This window comes from Rhipicephalus microplus, chromosome X, assembly GCF_043290135.1.
Source record: "Rhipicephalus microplus isolate Deutch F79 chromosome X, USDA_Rmic, whole genome shotgun sequence".
Taxonomy (NCBI): Eukaryota; Metazoa; Arthropoda; class Arachnida; order Ixodida; family Ixodidae; genus Rhipicephalus; species Rhipicephalus microplus.
Genome location: NC_134710.1, coordinates 318,489,071 through 318,508,191, shown reverse-complemented (window position 1 = coordinate 318,508,191; position 19,121 = coordinate 318,489,071). Strand labels below are relative to the sequence as shown.

The following is a 19,121-nucleotide window of genomic DNA, read 5'->3' as shown; positions in this document are numbered from 1 at the left end:
CCGACACGGACGGGTGCCGAAGGGTTCCCGTCAATAGAGGCAATGCCTCCTTGTGCAATGTGGCATCTGCTAACAGGGACAGCGGACAGAAGTCCCGCGAAGCAGCCATCTTGCAACGAGCCCGATTCGTGCAGGCGAACTGACTCGCTAAGAGCAGTCAAAAGCTAGAGCTTTTGATACCGCGTTGGGCGCCAGTATGGTGTACACGTATCCGGAAGGAGTACGGCAACCAGCGTGGGTCCGGCCTTGGCGAGCCGCAGGGCACCCGTTAACCGTTGCCGTGGCGGGAACACGATACTGCTCAAAGTCGTAACACTTTATTGTGACAACACCAAACGCAGTACAGACCGTGCAAAGGCGCGGCGGGAAAACAAATAGGCTTATACACGCCACGGGCATAAAAGTACTACACAGGGTGCCACGAGCACGCCTCCGCGGTAAAGGTGATCCACGGAGACACCGGGACCAAGGCCCGGTTGCTCGAGCGAGGGCAAAGGCGTTCGCGTTGGCTTCGGAGGGAGACGTGTCGGCGTAGCTAGGCCACGCACTAGGACACCGTACCACCCTTCGGCCGTGCGTACGCTGTGGGGCAACGAAAGATGAGCGTTCGCCTCGGGCGCGAGGTGCCGTCCGCCAAGTCCGACGAGCCCCGAGCTCCGGGGGTTCGACGGACAGAAAAGATTGTGTGGCTCACCGTCTGCAGCCCCGGAGAGTATATCTCTCTGCCCGCTCCCGACGCAGCTCGCAAAAACCTCTCGGGAGACTCCGCGCGCGGCGCCACAGTCAACATCGGCTATTGGGTGAGGGGGTTAAACGTTACTCCGCTCTCCCAGCGCGGCAGACAGCAAAGGAGGGCAGACATGTCGGCACATGAGAACGGCAGAAAAGGCGGCAAAGCCCGCGCAAAGGCAGCGGGCTAGCCTCAATTCCCTCAAGCCAGAGAGGAGCCTGTGTGTGAAGGGGCAGGCTTTCTAGTGTGGTCGAAAAAGTAAGGAGAATGTCACCGTGCTTTTTTGTGTAAATGCCGAAGGCTCCGAAAAAATGCAGCTTACTGTCATAGGCAAATCAAAACAGCCAAGATGCTTCTGATCGGCAGGACGTTTGCCTTGCTTGTACAAAGAAAACAAAAAAGCATGGATGACATCAGATTTTTTGCTTAAGTTTCTGACAACTTTGGACCGGAAAACGGCAGCAACAAACTGAAAAATTTTGCTTTTCGTTGACCGTTGTTCAGACCATCCAAAAGACTTGAAATTTAACAGTGTCGCCATTAGGTTCCTGCCCGCAAACACGACAAGTCGTCTACAGCCGCTGGACATGGGAATAATTCAAAATGTCAAACATCATTTTAAAAGATTGCTCGTGCGGAGGCTTCTGGCAAAAATTGAGCGCTTAGATGAAAAACTTACATGAATATTAGTCTGCTGGACGCGCTACATTTCCTTGCAATGTACTGGAATAATGTGATGCAGAACACAATCGCGAACTGTTTTCGCAAGTGCGGATTTTTTTCGGGACAAGATTTGGCTCTGAGAGAAAATAATGAAGAGCCTGACGCTGATTTGCACATCGAGTGTTGGAAAAACCTCGAAACTAAAGCTATGGCACGAGACTTCATCACCGCAGATGAGAACGTCGCGACCTGTGGGCTGCGATCTATTGAAGAACTGGTTGACGAGGTTAAGGAGATGGAGTCCGACAGTGACTGTGAAGACGCCGATGTGTATGACTTGCCGTCGGCGTCAAAAAACCACCATGCCCTCGATGTCCTGGGCCGCACCGTAAGTGCCAGAAATGAGAGTGAAGAAACCGTGGCACGGTTTTATGCCTTTCATGTGGCGTACTTAAAGGACGGCAAAAGCAGAAAAGTGCAAAAGAACATGATCTTTTTCAGCAAGAAGTAGTTGATCGCAATAAAGTTATCATTCATCTTCATGATCACTTGTATTATGTTTTGGTTCATACGAATTTGGGATGATACAATTATTTTGCACGTCCCCTTCGAATTTGTATCGAGATTCTACAGTAGTACGCCGTTACAATGGTACTTTATGCGCGGTGCGTGCACAAAGTACAATTTTACAATTGTGCGCAGTGCATGCATCCATGCGCGAGTCCTAATTTATTTTATTCTTGGTATGCGGCCTGCGAAAGAGTACGAGAAAGATTTGTTGGTGTATATACAGGTATAAACTGCACGCAAATCGCTGCTGTAAATTGGAACAGCTGGCGTAGTGCTTGAATAAACGCAATAAGTATACTTACTAATATACTTTTACTGGGCTCGTAGTTTTTCCTGCCGATTGCGATTATGTCCACTGGCGGCGGAGCTCGGCATTTTCCGTTGCGGATGGGAATCTGTGCAATTGTAAAAGACTGAATAACTTGCCCTTGTGCTGGTTGTTTTTGCATCCGAAGACGGTGCAGTGGTGCCCAGACGACTTCCTGTAAGCACGGTAGTTGGCGTCGCGCTTGAGTACACTCATTAAGTGTACTTGTGCATATTTACTAGGCTCATAGTCTTCTCTGTTCACTGCATTTATCCATTGGTGACGGAGCTTGGTGCTTTTTGTTGCGAATGGAAATCGGTGAAACGTGAAAGCACCACACCGGCACGATTCCCGCGATGTGCTGTGAACTTTACAGGCAATGCTCAGCAACTTCTTCCTCTTGCGCTAGTTTTTGTCACATCCGAACATGGCACAGTGGTACCTAGATAACTTTTTATAGGCGGGCACAGCGTGAGCGGGCACTTTTTTCACATTTTAAAGTCCCAGAGCCACTGCTTGCCATGCTAGGGAGGCACGCCTTGGGAGTTCGAAACAAATTATGGTGTCTCTGAGAGCGATAGTATACAGCTGAAGGCGCCTCAGTGTGCGCCTCAGTGTGAGATAGGCGTATTTCCGTCTATAGTGACCAGTTTTTTTTTGTCGGGTTTCCTGTGCCCTTCAACTCCACTATTGATTCTTACTTCAGCTCAAGTATAGTGATGCCTGGGCTGAATAAGCATCAGAAATGCACAGTGGCAATGAAGGGAGGAGGGGTGGGCACTGATATATGTGTCTGTATGACTTATAGCAGACAACGCTATTTGAATAAACATGTTCAGCTATCTGTTTTGTGCAACGAGGTATTTTCTTCTTTTTTTTTTGTAGGCGCAAGAAGTCTCTCGAGAGTCGCAGCTTTTTCGCATCGGGCTGCCGAGAGCCTTTCCTTCCCATTGAAGATGGAGGGCCTTGTCTTAAGGACCTTATTGAACATTCCATCACTTCTGGTAGTGGGTCTGGCTTGCCTCAGCTGGTGAGTACAGGTTTAAAAAGTGAATGTGCCTGAGATGCTAAAATGCTTCTCTATAGTGCCTGTGCTTTACACATCTTTTATTTGCTAGATAATGAGATGATTAGAAAGCTTATGTTAATAAATATAAAACAGATACAGGTATATTTATGGGAAATAATTAGAGAACCTAATACAGTTTAGCATAATTGCTGACGACTGCAATAACTATATTTAAGGCAAACCACTCTACATGCAGTGGTGCCCAGAACGGTGTCGTGAACTGGCTGAAAGCAGGAGACTGAATGATCAGATAATAAACTGTTTATTCGGGCCTAACTTGTGGCCACGTAAAAGGAAAGTCGGATTACAGCAAGGCACTGATAGCGGCGAACGGTTCGTCGGCTGTCGATCATATGACAAGCGGCGAAGCGCGTCGGCATTTTTACACTTGCCATCAAATGTTCTAGCGTTATCGCTTGCGGTGATGTATGTTCTAGAATAATCTGTACAGTTCGTGGAGTGGGCGTGATCTTATCGAAATTATCTACTACAGTCCTGAAGCTTCTCGAAAACTGCAGGCGCGGTTTGCGCTAAGAATTGCATAGTGTATTGGGGCGATAACAAAATTTGAGGAAAGGAATGTGGCAATATCGAGAAAACCTAAAAATATAGTCCTTATAACCGGTGATCGTTATATATGAACTGCCGTAAAGAAAAAATCATCGCCAGACATACAGCTGCCCATTTTTTAAAACCTGAATGTGCGAGCATCGACCACCCAGTTGATAAGTGGCGTTTAATGGAGTGCAGCAGCAAAATGGACAAGAATACGTGCATGCCTGTGATGAATAGTCCTGTGCAGCTGTCTTCTGCGAGGCTGTTCCAGAAATCGAACGCCAGGACGCACGAAACAGGCACCTACACACTCGGCGATAGATGCTCACGCGTTCAGGTTAAAAAAAAAATGGGCAGCTCTACCTTTTGTAGCTCCGGGCTTGAACTCGCACTAGTGAATAAATATGGTAGGCCGTCGAAAACAAAACTTTATTTCTTGCCCCGAAGAGTGCATTATGTGTTCAGCACGCCGAAGTAGTCAGAAATCTGCAGTTGCTTCCCTGGAAGCTTGAATTTCACAACAGCGGTGCGCATAATTTCCAGCTGCTGGGAAAACTCTGGCAACATTTTTGTGGAGTGCATGTAATCAGTCAGTGAGTCGATAGGCAATGGTGCACTTTGTGTGATTATCGACGGTGTCATGGGGCATGCACGCTTTGCATAGCTGCTCTTGCATCGCAAGTCTTGCGGCTGATCGGTCAGCATAGAAGAGCCTGAGAAAGCAATTTGCGCTTAAATAAACTAGTACGCAACAAAAACCAATGGGGAATACCAGTCTTCAGATTTCACACTCTGGTTTTGTTTATTGAAAATAGCAGCGCGGAATATCTTAAGTCTCACGCTCACATTTTCAATCATTCTTGCCCTTGAATGCTAAGTGCACAAACCAGTACCGCGAATTCAAACTGGTCGGCACATAACGTCAAGCGAAAAATGTAACCATGTTGTTGACACACAAAAAAAGCCCTGTGGAAGTGGTAATGACACCTGCCGACGTATTGCACAAACAGTACTGGCACAAATAACTGCGACATGTATACGGCGTTAGAGCTGGCATCGAATTAAGCAAACCTCGACGCATACTCACAGGGAGAGATTTGCAACTTACTTCACAAAGTCAAGTCTAAAATGTCGGCCTGAGGTTCTCACTTCCGATTCTATGCAACCACGTCTTTTTTCACAACTCTTTTCGCTTAACGGGCGGTATCATGAAGAACTTTTGGCCGTCACTAGACTTGTTCTGGCATCAGAAGGCTTAACAGCCATCGATGGCAACCAACAGCCACATCATTCTTGTGTGAGCAGTATTTCACCGCACATTGCGAATGGAAGGACAAGTGTGTATCCGTAAAACAGATGCCTTACACACCACTGAGTCTGCACCGGCAGGTTCGAGCAACTGTATACAAACAAACTCTGCGAGCTGCCGAGGCCTCACCCTGATGCCAACGCTTTGCTTTTCGCCTGTTTTCTTTTCTCTTCTCTTTCTCTCTCTGATACGGCAAGCTATGACTCTTATGAGTAACTTCCCATCGGTAGAAGGCAGAAAGCCATGGAGTGTGCCGCTTTGCTTTACATATTTTTTTCTATCACTCTGTCTATGCACGGCGAGTCGCAAAATGCGATGCTGCTGGTGCCATCTAGTAGTGCGCCGCTCCAACTCAATGCTCCCCTCTGCTTTTTGAACGGCTGGGATGTGCTGCAAAGGCGGTAGATACGAATGGTAACTTATCATCTTGTCTTGGTATAGCTCGTTTCATAGAAACTTATCAATGTAAATGTTAAGATTGTTCTGTGTGGAACATGCTGTTTTGATTGTTGTAACCTATATGCAGGGGATAGCGTATCACTATACAGTCTAGCCTGCTTGTAACGAACCTGGGCATGATGCTGCATACGTTCACTGTATCCTGAAGTTTGTAGTAAATGAAACACAGCTTTAACAAAAGTTGCTAGTGAAAACACATTTTTTTTCTCAGAAAAAGTTCATGATGCATGTGTTTCGAATAGCAGAAGTGATAAGGATAGTCTCAAGTTTATTTAAAGTGCCAGCGTTTTCTTCACCGAGAGGCTCGTGTCATAAGCTGCCTGAGGCTATTAATGCAGACACATTTGCTACAAGCGTGCTTGTGAGAGCTGGCTCTAAAGTTTCACCGTTCCCTCCTTCTTAATCCTCCAAATCGCTCTTGCTGTGCACTTAATTCACAATGCCTTATTTGTGCACGGTTCTGTAGTGTCGGCATCATCATCGGTCATAATGAAATCATCGCAACAGATGTCCCGCACGCTCTCCCATGTTGGAGTAGACGACGCGCTGCTACTAATCGTCGCCGGAGTGGTCCTGTTTGTATACTTCAGGCTTGGCGTCAAGTCCAACGTCGTCAAAGTAAGCCTCGCGAAAGCAGTTTCGCACACATGTAGCCATGCCATTGTCAGATGGAAAGGAGACGTGGCGCCCGGAGGCTCCGTGTCCTCGAGTCATACGTAACTCATCAACTGATCATTATTTGTACGTCTGTTGCGGCACTACCTCCCTTGCAGGGTTTGGTGGGAGGAAAGATTTGTTTTGTCACCGCCGCCCACGAAGCCTTCACCATTTCCACAGCTGAATACAGGGACACCTGAAGCGGCAAGTTAGCTGTCGGGCGGTTGACAGCTATGAGCAAACACTCCACAATGGGGCACTTTTTAAAAGGACACTAAAGGCAACTATTAAGTCAACATTAATTGTTGAAATAGCGGTCCAGAAACCTCTTAGGGCTACTTTTGTGCCAAGGAAGTGGTTATTTCAAAATAAAGTCACGTTTTAGTGGTCTACATCAGGTTAGCGCACTTCAAATTACCCGCCTCAAGCGGAAGGTGTGCGTCACTGTTGCCGTGCACAACATTGCCGGACTTACTGCACGGCCGCCGACAATAGTAGCAGCAGAACGAATGCAGCCGAGCCACAGCAGCAACAGCAGCCATTGAAGAATTTCCTACCATTGGCTCCAAAATGGCAGGCATGTTTTGTTTCAACTGGACCCCGCTAGATGGTACGACCTGTCCAGTTTAACAAGGTGAAAATTGATCTTGTGAACCTGTCGCGCCATTCTCTACAGTAACATCCGGCGTTTATTTTTTCTATGATTAAAACAAATGAACCAGCAGCATTTTATTGCATCTCTTGATACACGGAAGGTTCTTTATTAGTCCAGCTAGTTTGATTACTTGTGATCAATTGTAGGCGGTACGTCTGACGTAATTGAGATCATTTTGCTAATGTCCTATCGTAGCGCATGTGTTCTCATGCATTTACCTTAACTTCTTGGTAAATAGGGCACTGCTGTTGATAATAGTCATTTTAGATGTTGTCATACATTGAGCTTTCACTCTGACAAAAATTGTTATTTGACCATAGTGTCCCTTTAAAACGCGAGGATAATACCCAAGCTAAGTCACCACTCTAAACACAGAATGAATCACAAATTATCAAAGTCGGAGGGGTAGTGCAAGTGCGCGCATCGGAATGATACAACACAGACGTAGACAATCGGGTATAGTTGATGGCCGACGATGTTGGCAAATGGTCTGGCCACTCCAGGCAAGCGACGCCAATGAAATTTTAACAAAATTAGCAATCAAAAACTTAGGAGAGGCTAGTTGGTTTACCGGTCTTGGAAAGATCGGTGGCAGTATGAAAACATAGGCCTCATCTCGCGATTTGAGGTGCTCAGAGCAGCGGGGAGATAAAGGATGTAGGGGGTGCATAACAAAAAAAGGTCGGGGAGAGCAACAAATAAAGAGGTGCGGAGGCAAGGTTGGCGTTCAACAATAAGAATCTATGGGCTCCTCGCCGATGGCTTATCGGTGATGGAAAGTGGTTTGCCGGAAAGTCGCCGGAGTGCTGACTCCGTTCGCTGTAACTAATTGGTGATGTTCAGAGACGTTTGCTGTAAGTGCGAATTTGTGTCATTTAAGTACCGTATTTACTCAGGTAATGAACGCACTCACTTAATAAACGCACTCCCAACTCAGTCGTCAGAATTATGACTTTTTTTTCTCTTTTCTCCGCGTAATAAACGCACCCCCTACATTCACCCACTGCAGTCCCGCTAACCCACACCTGGCGCCTTCTTGCCTGTTGGATCTCTTCCTTTCTTTATTATTATGCAAGCCCACCTAGGCTTGCTTACTCCTCCCCCCCCCCCCCCCCTTCGCCCGCTGCCGCGCGCCGTGTAGCTTTTCTTTCTATCTGTGTGCGCACGTACCCAGTCCTTTTTCAATATCTATGCGCCATAGCAGGGTTCACGAACGATGTGAGTATAGAGACATCGGAGCTGACAAGCACACAGCGCGTGAAGGTCACGAAATTTCCCGCGCCAACCGACGGTTGCTTCCTGCAAATACGAAACTTCAAGGCCCAACTACATACACGCAATTTTCGAGTGACAACAACAGGATTTGCTGTCGCTATGGCTGTCATGAAGGGCCGTTTATCGCCATCACGTTGCAGGTTTCTAGAAATTCAGAAAGAAATCGCTTGTTGCCCAGAAAAGACCGCGAGTATTTTTGCAACATGGTCCATGATTCTCGCTTTGGTTGCAAGCGAGGCGGCTGCTGTATTCTGTCGTTAATCTTATTATCGACGATTTGTTTTGATGCTTTGGTGGTAGCTTGCTGCGATGTTGGTTGCTTGCTACAATGTCAACGGCGTCGTCATGGTCATCGTGCGAGGTTGCCACGATGTTGGCAAAGTGCATCGTGGCATCGTACCGCATGCTTCTAGGTGCCCCTCAAGATCACAGCAGATACCACTGTTGCAGTTAAATTATTGGGAGAAAAAATAGCCGCGAAACGCTTCTATTGCGTGCATGGGCGGCGCGGGAACAGCCTGCAGAAGATAGCGCCTTCAACCACCGAAGATTAGGGAAGTGCAACAAAGAAGCTGAGCAACCTATTTTTTTTTTGCATTACCGCATTTTTTTATTTATACCGAAAAAGTTTTCATAAAGTTTGCCCCACATAATAAGCTCACCCCCAACTTTGCCCCAATTTTTCGAGAAAAATGTGCGTTTATTACGCGAGTATCTATGGTAAAGTATATTTTCACTGTCAAGCAAGTATCGTTTGTTTTAAGCGAAAGTTCGTTTTAAGTGCCCAGGTAACAAAGTGCCCAGGTAGCTTTAGCCAGAGTTTATAAATATGCCGACACGCAAATTTGCATGTTGCTCACTGTTGCATGGAGTAAGGCTATTTTTTGTCTTCTAAAATATTGTTTAGTTAGATCTGTTTATAACTAACTTTTGAAGTAATGAAGATGGATAAAAAAATTCAATGAGAAAGTTCCAGATCGGTTTGTAAAAGGTTTGATTGGACAGTTTTGAACTTTATGTCTGTTAGGTATTACTGTTTTTCTGCAAACTACAAATGCCGACAAAATACAAAAAAATACCACGTTACAAACCCTCTCGCACGCCAGTGCGCACAATGATTCTAGTGCTCCCTAACGTTCCGCGTACGAACGGCTATAGCATTTGCCCCATTGTGCTGTCTCGACAGGGTCGCAACGATGGTGGTGGCTTTATGATGAACACATTTTGCTATCCGCCACAAAACGATAATCGCTGTGACTGCTTATTGCTGTCATGAACCGGTGCGAGGGAAGCGTATCGTTCGTATGCGGAACGTTAGGGAGCACTAGAATCATTGTGCGCACTAGGCGCATGAGCGGGTTTGTCACCTATGTTTTCGCTATAAAAAGCAAAAGCTTCATATTTTTCTTCTTGGCATTGCAGGTTCAACGGACCATTGCAAGGCAAATACAAATGGTTGAAATCATTGGAAAAGGACGCTATGGTGAAGTCTGGAAAGCTCATTGGCGGGGAGAATATGTTGCCGTCAAAGTGTTCTTCACAACAGATGAGGCCAGCTGGCTTCGTGAAACTGACATTTACCAGACAATGCTCCTGCGTCATGACAACATCCTTGGTTAGTGCTCATTTATTGTTTTGCTTTTTTGTTTTAAACATTATTTTGGTGAGAATGTTTGCTTTTGTATGTTTTTGTTTGAACCTTTCACTCCCAGCTTGAGCTATACTTATTTGTGCAGATATCTTAAATATGGGTTTTGCTCTATCAAGCACAGTGCCTTTTACCTTGCACACTGGAAGTTGACTGCAATTATAAGCTCATTGCAGCACCCACAGTTCTGTATGCCTTGTGCATCAGTATATTGTACTTACATTTCTGTCATGAGATTAAGATGGCATTTTAAATACATTCAGTTAAAACATTTGAAACCCTTTTCCAGAACTGGGAACCGTCGGTATGTCATGTTAACATAACAGCTATACTGTATACATAATACATTGAAGTCTTCTGTGTTGTTTTTTAGATGAAGAGGAAGATCCCACTCAACAGTGTTCCCAGTTATCTGGAAACAATGAGAATGCGTAAAGAAGCGAGACAGTATTACAGTACTGCAGTCCCATTCCTTTTATTTCGATAGCAATTATATGGACACTCTAGGCTGAATTTTACCGCCGGCATCGGCGGCTCCGTCACTGACCGTATATGTATGTATGTATGTATGTGTGTATGTATGTATGTGTGTGTATATATATATATATATATATATATATATATATATATATATATATGAAAATGCAAGAAAGAAAAATAATCCAGAAAGAGACCCTCTGAAGTGTGAGGGTGAGGTATTAACCACTGAGCCACAAAGGAGCACCTCCTTCAACGTTTGAAGGATAGGCTATTTATATCTACCACTTACCGCTGGTGACAGGCATCTCGGGGGGAACTATCGTGTTTTCAGCATTACCTGTAAGATGGCGCAATGAGCGCGTCCCACCACATCGTCACGATACTGCGGCACGTGCTCTCATCTCCCACGCGTAATTTGCCCTGTGGAGAGGGATCAGGGTAACAGGGTAACATTTCTATCTGCTTGCCATTCTGTGCGTGACCTTCGAATTTGTTGCTATCACGTTCATTGCTTCGCCTTTGCGTCAAAGCTGTGACTTTTTTTTAGTCGTAGGCATTTTACTAAAACGTATGACACAAGCTAATATTCTAATGCTACACAACATGCTGCTGTGTTTTTTAGCAAAGTGGCTTTCCCTGCTTGCTCGGACCACACTGTCTGGCAACATTCGCAGTCATCACCTAATGTTTCAGTGCTACTGACACTGGTGTTACTGGCGACATCAATATTTTAAGTACAATAACTTGTATGCACTCTTACAGTGCCATGTTGCTACGAGTCACTAAAGGTAGTTACGGCTCTTATCCAAGTTTAGGAGCTAACGTTAATGTTATGCTGATGGGACACGAGAGAAGGCAGTGGAAACAAAAGCTGAAGTCACCCTAAATTGTCGCCTTTCTATCTGCGAGTGCTGTTCATATTTAAGGCTCATACGTTTTATGGAACGGAGCTTCATGGAGGAAAGTTAGCTGCAGTGAAACATGCGAAATTTTCAAGTTTTTGCGAAAAATGTTCCTAGTTATAGGAAGCCACTTGAGTTAAGCTGAAATTTATTTTATTGTTTTACGAAAGGTAGTCGGGCTGGATTGTGAGTGTGTTATTGTTTGCAGGCTTCATTGCTTCCGACATTAGAGGCACAGGCTCATGGACCCAGATGCTGCTAATCACCAACTACCACGAGCGTGGCTCTCTCCACGATTATTTGTCCACACATGCTTTAGACCCTGAGGATGCTGTGCGATTGGCTCACTCAGCAGCTTGTGGTCTGGCCCACCTGCACATTGAGATCATTGGCAAGCAAGGTAGGAAAGAACTTGTTCTATCTGTACAACCCTTCTCCTCATTTTTGTTCTTATAACCAGCCAATAGCCCCTTCCAAAGCTTAGTATACTTTTGTGCATGACACTTGACGACTGTGGAAAAAGCAACTTGAACAATTCGCACTCGATAGATCAAGGCCAGAAAATTTTAGAACTGCTGTCCTTTGTTGTTATTTGATTACCGCGATGATGATACAGATGTCTTTTGGGAGATTTATGGGCGTGCTTGCACAGTTGGTTAGTTGGCTCATAATTCAGGAGACTGCCATGCAAATTGGAGAGCTGGTAGGTGTACGTGTCCTAAACATTCGAGCATGTGCCGTTGCAAGGCCTAGTTTCTTTGCCAAGACCATGCGCTTGCTCTTTCTGTTCTCGTCCACTTTCATAGGATGTCTGATTTCAAGAACATGGCTTGCATCAATGTGACAGGCCAGTGTAAACACTATGCTGCCTGCCTTGAGCACAGCAGCACATATGCTGCTGTGCTCAAGTAAAAAAAGAAAAGCGCGACATCAACACCATCTCTAATTTGAATTCGAAGGCACAGAAATACACGTGAAAGTCTTTAAGGTTTGCGTGCACAATCTCCGAGTCTACGATGCGTGTTCACACTGGGGTTGCCCCGTTGGCACGTAACTGCCAGGTCTTCCACGACAGCGCAGGTAGCGCCTGTTCGCACCTGCATGGTAGTGTACATTCGTATGAACCGTCAGGGGGTGAAAATTGTTTCATAACAATGTTTCTTCATTACATTGCAAGCTAACGGGCCTGCGCCGGGACCACAAAACAATTCATATCACCCCGAAATTCGTCCAAGTCATGATCATATCACTGAGCTTCTACTGTAATTTAGGTTTTACTGATAGATTAACCCTTCATGCCTAAAACATCAATGTGATAGTCAACAATGCTTTAGTAATCGGCATGTGAATGTAGAACATGAAATGCGATACCAGTGGGACACTGTAGTACTAGCACCTTCTCAGTATAATTTCATCACTAGTCGCCAACCACCTGTAATAGAAATATCTGTGCAGGGAATTCTGAAATGGCATAAAGTGCCATCTGAAAATTAAAATTTTCTACTATGGACTCGTAAAGTATGGTTTACTTGTTGATTTGGGGATGCTTTATAGTTTAGTGAAATACTGCCAAACAAATGAGTGTCATATTTTGCTTTTCCTGCTTTTGCATAATTTGACCCACTTGATAAATATAACAAGTTATGTGAGTCCCTTCATGGTTGAATTATTGAAAATCTACTGTAATATTTGCAGTTTCTAATGTACGAGTCTAGGGTGGGTACACGTCAATGAAACCCTGCTTACAAAATCCGTGCTTTTAAGCCACTGCTCAGTGATGGCTTGCATCTCTCCCTCGTTTAACCTGCCTTTCTGACACCTTGTCGTATCATTGATTCATTTTCCCACCTGTCAGTCCTCATTCTCCCAACCTGCTGCAGTAGTCTGATGGTTGTATTGCTTGGCTGTTGACCCGTAGGCTGTTAGATTGAATCCTAGCCAAGGCGGCTGCATACACACTGGAGGCAAAAATGCTTGAGGCCCATGTAGACTCTCAATGATACGAATTCGAAGGGAGCATGCAAAATATTCTTATCATTCTGAATTAGTATGAACCAAAAACAAAGCTGATCATCAAGATGAACAAGAACTTTATTGGGCTCAACTGCTTCTTGCTGCAAAAAAGTCTATGATGTTCTTTTGAGCTTTCCTGCTTTCACCGCCTTTCAATTAAGTGTCGCGGTTTCCTAATTGATGCTGCTGGTGCTGTCAGGCGCATTCACACTTGGCATAAAAGGGAGCGAAAGCGGCAAAACTTATTGAAAATTCACTCACTTCGCTGCTCAAGCGACCGGAAAAACGCGCCGCGAAGTCTACACGAAAAAACATACCACCGCTGCCATCTTTGCTGCTTGAGAATTTATTCCTGAGCAATAAAGTCCCTATTCAGTTCTAGTTATGCACGCAAAGCACTGAAAAGAAACTGTACAAACGTTGATTTGGGAGATTTGTCTGAAGAAACGACACGAGCAGACGCACCGGCAGTGGCGGATTCAGTCGGCAGTGCAAAAGCAAGACATGTTAGGGCATGCCGACTCGCTGCTGCTGTGTAATTCAAACTCGTTTCTTGTTGTGCTGCGTCGGTAGTTTGCGATTGCGCCGACAAGAGCCATTGCCGACGCCTTTCCGCCATGTTGAATGTACGGCTGGTTGTTTACATCACATGGTTCGAGAGCTAGCCCAGCTGGTGTAGCCAAAGCCGTAGCAGAAAGATGATCCGCTATCGCATAGTGGCAAAATTGGTCTAGGACCAATTTTTTGTGTCCGCCTCGTAGCATGGTTTTCCAGCCACTTTTTCGGTGGCGAAGCGAGGAAAATCCCAGTGACTTTTGCCGCATTCGCCCCCTTCGAGGCCAAGTGTGAACGGGCCTTCCTTCCACAGACAAGCCGCGTTGCGCCACTCGCGTGCAGTGGGCATCCGTGATGGCTGAGGAAACCATTCGTATAACGCTGAATCGCAGCATATTTTATATAATGTAGTTCATTCGAAGCAAACTTGAAATTCGTATCATAGCGAAATTCGCATGAATCATAATTGTATTATCGAGATTCTACGGTACTTAGATATAGGTCCATGTTAAAGCCCCAGAGGATTGAAATTTCTGGAGCCGTCCACTGCGGCGTCCCTTGTTATCATGTTGTGGTTTTGGTACAGTAAACACCAAGAATTATTAATTATTGTCATTCTCCCTCTTTCTCTAAACTTTTATGTGGGGAAATTGAATCCACCTCCAGCCCCTATGCACTTTTTAAGGTGAAAGCATTTAATGTCTCATACTGGCGTCCGGCCATCTCTGATCTTGCTTCTGTGCCCTGGAACAGTGCGAGCTGTGGCCTCTCCTCCTCGCACACTCTCAGCAATCGCGTAATGGCACAGTGGCACATAGCTGCAGTTGCTCTGCTTCAGCTGTGGCCTCTTCTCCTTACATGCCCTCATCAATTATGTGATTGCCAAGAGTGAAAGAAAAAAATCAATGAAACAAAAAAAGACATGACATAGTCAGTCGAATGGTCTCAGGCTTTTGCCGAACACACTTTTGTATTTACACAGTGCCCTTCAATTAGGCGGAAATGCCGTAGGCCCGTGTGCTCAGATTTGGGTGGAGAATCCCAGGTCGTCATAATTTCCGGAGCCCTCCTGTACAGTGTCTCTCATAATCAAATGGTGGTTTTGGGACGTTAAACCCCACATATGAGTCAATCAATCACAGTGCCCATCAATTTTTTTTTGCTCCTCTATATCTGTCACACGAGTAGCACACTGAGTGAAACTACATAGCTTCGAGCTCAAAGAACAGCCACTGCCCTTGTGCAGCCAAAGCTTTAAATAAAGTGCCATGTGCGCAAGCCAGATACCAAGAAGTACAGTATTCAGCACTCATGTAATCAACCCACCTTTTTTTTTTTTTCAGAGAAGTTGACTCCAGTTTGGAGGGAGGGTTCATTATGCGGGAAAAAGCAGTCACGGGAGTCATAACAGCGAAAATTTTGCCTGACGGCTTTGCTTGTTTTGGCCTCTGAAACGCGCACCAAATCTTTTTTTGTAGACCGAAGCTCATTTTGTTTCATCCCATTACCAAAGCATACGTATCGACGCCGAAGTGTCGTCCAGCCGCTTGGTTCCCATGCTCCAGCGCATGCTGCTTGTAACCAGTGGTGTGGCTAGCGTACCGGCCAAACGTGCCCTGCACAGCAGGTTTCTTAACTAAGTTCATAACGACAAACCCAATAACAAAAACACAGCATCGGATAGCGGCGCACAAACTTTGCGGTAGACGTTGTGGAGGCATGAGGTGCCGTCGGCGTAGTGGGTGCGATTGTGCTTTGCATGGCCTCCGAGATGGCCGGTGTGCAGCATGTTCCTATGCCGCGCACTGCGTACTTAGTTTTTTGTTTTGCTTTTGTGCTGCTGTGCCTGCGTGGTGCTATCAGCAAAGAGGTTTCTCCTGCGTTCAACAGATAGCGCTTTGTCGCAAAAGGCGTGATTTTCAAATTTTGATTGACGTCCGTGCTCTTGCTGCTCGGAACTGTTTAGCATGGTTGCAAAACTATGCTTTTACTTCAACTGTGTCGTCATTTTGTGATATAATGGCTTGATTCAACGTTTTGATCATCAACGGCACTGGCTATCATACCGAAATATGATGAACAGGTACTAATGAACAACGCGGTGTCGTCTCTTCCTCTGTCCTTGTCTATATTTTTATGCTGTTTTTACTTCCCAAGTATGAAGAGGTACATTAAAAGTTTTTTTTTGTTTTTCAAGGACCACGGTGCAGGGGTGGGTTCTTTACGGTAAAAAGTTATTCAACACTGCTGACAGTGCTGCTGACATTGGTTTTTGACTCCCATTTGGCACTTTTGTGTATACAAAGCTATTGACTATAGACATCGTGGATACAAGGACATAAAAAAAGTTTTTTTTTTTGTTTTTCAAGGACCAAGGTGGGGGGTGGGTTCATTATGCAAGTGGGTTCATAACACGAGTAAGTGCAGTAAGAAGTTCTTCAATACTGTTGACTGTGCTGCTGACACTGGTGATTGACTCCCATGCACTGCTTCTTTTTATGGCACTTTTGTGTATACAAAGCAATTGACTATAGACATGGTGGATACAAGGACATTAAAAATTTTTTTGTTTTTCGTTTTTCAAGGACCAATGTGGGGGGATGGGTTCATTATGCGAGTAAATGCAGTAAGAAGTTCTTTAATACTGTTGACTGTGCTGCTGACACTGGTGATTGACTCCCATGCACTGCTTCTTTTTATGGCACTTTTGTGTATACAAAGCAATTGACTATAGACATGGTGGATACAAGGACATTGGCCGTAGACATAGTGGGTATCTGCTTGCGATTCATATCTTTCACTTCATACTGATACTCAAAAACAGGAGAAGCTTGATGACTCTAGACAGTTCAAATTTATTCACTGATGAAATTGTGAATACAGTAGACTCTTGTTAAATGGAACCTGAAAGGACCAGGAAAATGCGTTTGATTAAACAGGAGTTCTTTTTACTGAGAGATGAGCAGGGGTGCAGAATTCATGTATGAAACCAAGAGTACTAGAGGCAGCTGTTTTGTTTAAGCAGCAGCTTCGTTTAGCAGATTTCCATTTACTGAGAGTGCACTGTACGAGCAAATTAAAATCTGAAGCAGTCATTGGCATTTTGCTGTTTCAGCTGATCAATACTCGGAAAAAGTGGCAATTGAATCGTCACCTTTTAATGTAACTGAAGTTTCCCAAAGATTGAAAAAAAAAAGTAAAACAGAAGAACTGAAAATAATTGAGCATTTCTTACAAGAGTGGTCCCAACAGTTGCATCAATGGTGTGGAGTTTTGTGCAGGCTAGAAACTTAATGTGATCAACACTGGTCATCTTTAATCCAATTTTTTTTCGCTTTATCTATAAAGCTATCCGTCTGCTCTCGAACACATTGTTATGTCAACAAAAATTCTACTTGAAAGGCTGCCTTTTGTCTGAGAAATTTACGATAGAAACTTGAAAGTCCTTGAAAACCCTTGAATGCGGGCTATTGAAACCTGTATCTAGAAACTAGTGCCATATGAAACCGCACTGCATCGTGCTGAATGTGTCTTATACACAGGGTTCGTACAGAATTACATTGAAGAACAGCTATTTGGGACGTTGGTTGAACTCCGTGGTAATAGGGGGGGGGGGGGTTGCAGCGCAAGCATGGAAGTGCTGCAAGAAAAGCGTACAGAAGGCTAGGAACGGTAGGCAAGGAGGTACAACACAAGCACTCGTGTTGTCTTTGTTTGACTTCTGTTTGCTTTTCTTCCAGCACTTTTATGCTTTCGCTGCAACCCCCCCTATTATCATGGAGTTGAACCAACATCCCAAACAGCTGTTCTTCAATGTAATTGTGTACGAACCCTGTGTATAAGACACATTCAGCGCGATGCAGTGCGGTTTCATATGGCACTAGTTACAAAATGTTGTACTCATGCACTTAACAGTCCTAAGCTCCCACAAAAAAACACTTTTCACTTTTAGGATCTGAAAATTTTAGCAATACCTGGAACTAACCCCCTTTTTAAGTGTATAAAAAGGATATTTATTGGGCTTCATTATTCATTGAAACCCACACCCTTAGTAAACATAAGAAAAAGTTCTAAAATTCTAATCATTGTGTGGCATTTAATATTTTCTTGAAGTTTTTTTGTTTAGTTCTTTCTTGATTCCGTTTGAAATTCAATTTGGGAACTATACCCCATTCTAATTATAACAAAGTTGCATCTGACATGAAAATAAATTCGTAATATCCAAAAATTTGTTATAAGAATATATTCTTAACACTATCAATTGCAAAACTATTTTTAATTTACTTTGTTATAACAGATATTTCATTATAACCGGGTTTGTTATATCGAGATATGAGTGTACTGTTTTCTGTATTTTGTAATATTGTAAAACATGGGAATCTTTTTTTTTTTTTTTGCATAGCATATTTCAAATGTGTCATATATATTGAACCTTTAAGATGAAATGGTGCATCATTTAATGTCTTGCAGGAAAGCCTGCGATTGCTCATCGCGATATCAAGAGCAAGAACATCTTGGTCAAGAAGGATGGCACTTGTGCCATTGCAGACTTTGGCTTGGCAGTGAGGTTCAGCAGGTATGTAAAAATTTGCCGTTGCATTGAGTTTCATCGATGTCACATACAGTGTAGACTACTTATAACATAATTGTTTATAGTGTAGAAACAGTTACAATGCTTGAAAGTTTGAAAAGTACTCCACGCATTGTGGCATACCAAATTTTGCACAATGAATTGCTTTTTCCAAAAAATATATGCTGTAGAGCAACAAAAATATTTTGGAATGAATAAAAATGTGAAAAGTGTCTAATTTTTAGTTGCCAGCTGGTAAACAGTGCAGTAAAAAACAAATATATGTGCAAAAATATTCAAAACGAAAAAAAATTGAGAATACGTTTGGAACAGTACGAAAATATTAAATGTTGTACAAAGTGCTTCTATTCATTTAGACAAAGGAACTCTGAACTGCGGCGCTGCTTGATTGCTCGTGCAATGCGGTGAAGCATTGGTTGGATTTTCGTGGAACACAAATGAACTCGTACACTTTTTTCAGTATTTTTTTCTTGTGTTTCAATATAGCTGGATCCCTATGATCTGATTTATCTCCCTAAAAAAATCAGGTGTCCAATGAACTTCTCTATTTCATCTAGCGTCACCTCTTTCCATGAGGCACCGCACTCCACATAGGTTGGCATTTAAATATATGCATCAAAGCAAATTTGTTTGCATATTTGTACATCGTATGAAAAAAATGGACAATATTGCATGCAGTTTCG

The 19,121-nt window shown here is 44.1% G+C and overlaps 1 protein-coding gene across 2 annotated transcripts in view; it reads left to right on the top strand.

Moving 5' to 3' along the window:
* The window catches only part of LOC119161301 (bone morphogenetic protein receptor type-1B), a 55,564-nt gene that overhangs the window by 29,692 nt on the left and 6,751 nt on the right, over positions 1-19,121 (top strand). For both annotated transcript variants that reach the window (XM_075879560.1, XM_037413700.2), the window contains exons 5-8: positions 3,156-3,300; positions 9,672-9,864; positions 11,488-11,679; positions 18,318-18,423. In XM_075879560.1, the coding sequence (XP_075735675.1) occupies positions 3,156-3,300; positions 9,672-9,864; positions 11,488-11,679; positions 18,318-18,423 (636 nt within the window). The remainder of the gene's footprint in view (positions 1-3,155; positions 3,301-9,671; positions 9,865-11,487; positions 11,680-18,317; positions 18,424-19,121) is intronic.